This window comes from Olea europaea, unplaced genomic scaffold, assembly GCF_002742605.1.
Source record: "Olea europaea var. sylvestris unplaced genomic scaffold, O_europaea_v1 scaffold1656, whole genome shotgun sequence".
Taxonomy (NCBI): Eukaryota; Viridiplantae; Streptophyta; class Magnoliopsida; order Lamiales; family Oleaceae; genus Olea; species Olea europaea.
This window is the reverse complement of record NW_019234221.1, coordinates 307,395-309,195: the sequence shown is the minus strand read 5'-3', so window position 1 is coordinate 309,195 and position 1,801 is coordinate 307,395. Positions and strand designations below refer to the sequence as shown.

General features: G+C 38.7%; 1 protein-coding gene across 1 annotated transcript; it reads right to left on the bottom strand.

Annotated features, from left to right (window-relative positions):
• Nucleotides 1-6: 6 nt before the first annotated feature.
• On the bottom strand, nucleotides 7-1,795 carry LOC111377442. The gene is made up of 2 exons (XM_023000538.1): nucleotides 937-1,795; nucleotides 7-775 (listed from the first exon to the last, which is right to left on the bottom strand). The coding sequence occupies exons 1-2, from the start codon at nucleotides 1,562-1,564 to the stop codon at nucleotides 102-104; spliced, it is 1,302 nt and encodes a 433-aa protein (XP_022856306.1). The 5' UTR covers nucleotides 1,565-1,795; the 3' UTR covers nucleotides 7-101.
• Nucleotides 1,796-1,801: the final 6 nt, after the last annotated feature.

Below are 1,801 nucleotides of genomic sequence, written 5' to 3'. Positions count from 1 at the left end.
CAGAGCACGATATAATCCACCTACCCAACAAACCAAAAGAATTTCCACAAGAGAAGAAAGAGGTAAGTTGCAACAGTGAAGTAATATTTTGCTGATAGCCCTTACAAAACCAAAATATCATCGACCACTTCATCTAATAATGAAGTCAGAATCCGATCCTCGATCAAAATTCCCAGTTCAAATGCTTCAATATCAAAGTCGAGCCATCTTTTGTGTTTGCTACTCATGTCCTTGTCAACAAGTTCATCTACCATAGAATCTTTCATGCAACTCCAACTCGAAATTTCATTATACACTTCTTCAGCTAACCTATCCTTTCTTCTAACGACTGAGAAACCTTCTGTCCATATTTTACATCCACCACTTATATAACGTCTGAATCTTAAGTCCAAGCATTCGGTCACACAATCAAACAGAGCCTTTCTGCTTATTTTTGCTTCAAATCCATGACCGTTGAAACACAATTTTCGACTCTCTAATTGATTGAAATGATGAGGGTTAATGACCTCACGAGCCCTTCCCAACGCATAATCCTTAAACATCAGTTCAATGTTGCATAGTATTTCCTTCACATATTCTAGTTCCCATCCTGTTGATTTCCCAGAATCAATGGCAAATGATGCAGTAGTAGTCACGTGTTTTTTTGCCAGAGTTCCAGCAGAAATCGAAGAAGCCGAGTCTGATAACTCAGCATCACCTTCAAGTGATTGTAACTTCTTTAAAGAATACATACAAAGCATTTCTTGAGCTTGAAAAGATGTATACTGCTTGTCACCTGGAATTGATAATAAAAATTCAGTTATTTTAAGATTCTAACTCTAGTAAGATAAAAAATCTAAATGGAGAAAAAGATAGGGTAAGCACTTTTATGAGTTACTTTTTGTTTCGTTTAGCACATTAGGCCAAAAAGAAACTTGAAAAAGTGTAAGATCTTACCTACTGTACTGCTTTCTACAGTGTCCGAAGAAGTGAAGCTTTCTGTGACAGAAGAATGATCAAGAACTGAAACTGGACTTGGGAGCCGGCAATCCAGCGACATTTTGGTTTCAGTCCTGTTGCCACATTCATTCATTAAAGGAAATCTCGACCCACCTAGGCCAATCACACTATCTGTGTGAATCCCCTTTTTGGTCCTGTTGCCATGTAAAACTTTAGAGGTTCTCAACGAATTCAGACCAGGGATCGGATCATGAAAAATCGATGCAGAACTACCCATTGGCGCTACTTTGTGTTCAGAAAACTCTACTCCACAAGTCAATTCTTTGAACTTTTGCTCCAAGAGAGTGCTCAATGTGTCACCTCCATTCACATTATTTCCAGGGAAAGAAAACTTATTCATACCATCCGAGCTCAACAGCATCCGTTTGGTTCGATAATTCTCAGAAAAGTCATTATATTGTTCCCGAGTCTCTCTGTTCCTCTCACAGCCAGGTCCTTTCATAGGTGTAGTGAATGTAAAAGAAACAACATCGGTTCCATTAACTTTGGGATCTTGATCCCATCTATTTTGCTGATCCATTAAAGCATTGGACTGAATCAGTTTCTGATTTTTATCCATCAGCATGTTATTAGCTGCCTGGTTTTTCTCATATTGATAATTCCCATCTATGGATCGTTTCTTACGAGAGACTCTTTCTGAACTAGAACATGATACTTCCCTTTTATTATCTCTTGTATCCGAAACGGATCTCCTGGCGCCGAACTTAGAGTTTCCTGAGGTTTTACTAGAGTTCCTTTGCCTTACGGAAGTGGAATCTCCACTGAGCGCTTTCCCATCTTGTAAGTTGGAAGCAAAAGATTT

Excerpts from the sequence above, each read along its gene's own strand:
- LOC111377442 (XM_023000538.1), bottom strand. The coding sequence starts at position 1,564 with ATGCTGATGGATAAAAATCAGAAACTGATTCAGTCCAATGCTTTAATG. Across the intron at positions 776-936 it reads TGTAGAAAGCAGTACAGTAG|GTGACAAGCAGTATACATCT; the intron begins GTAAGATCTTAC and ends TATCAATTCCAG.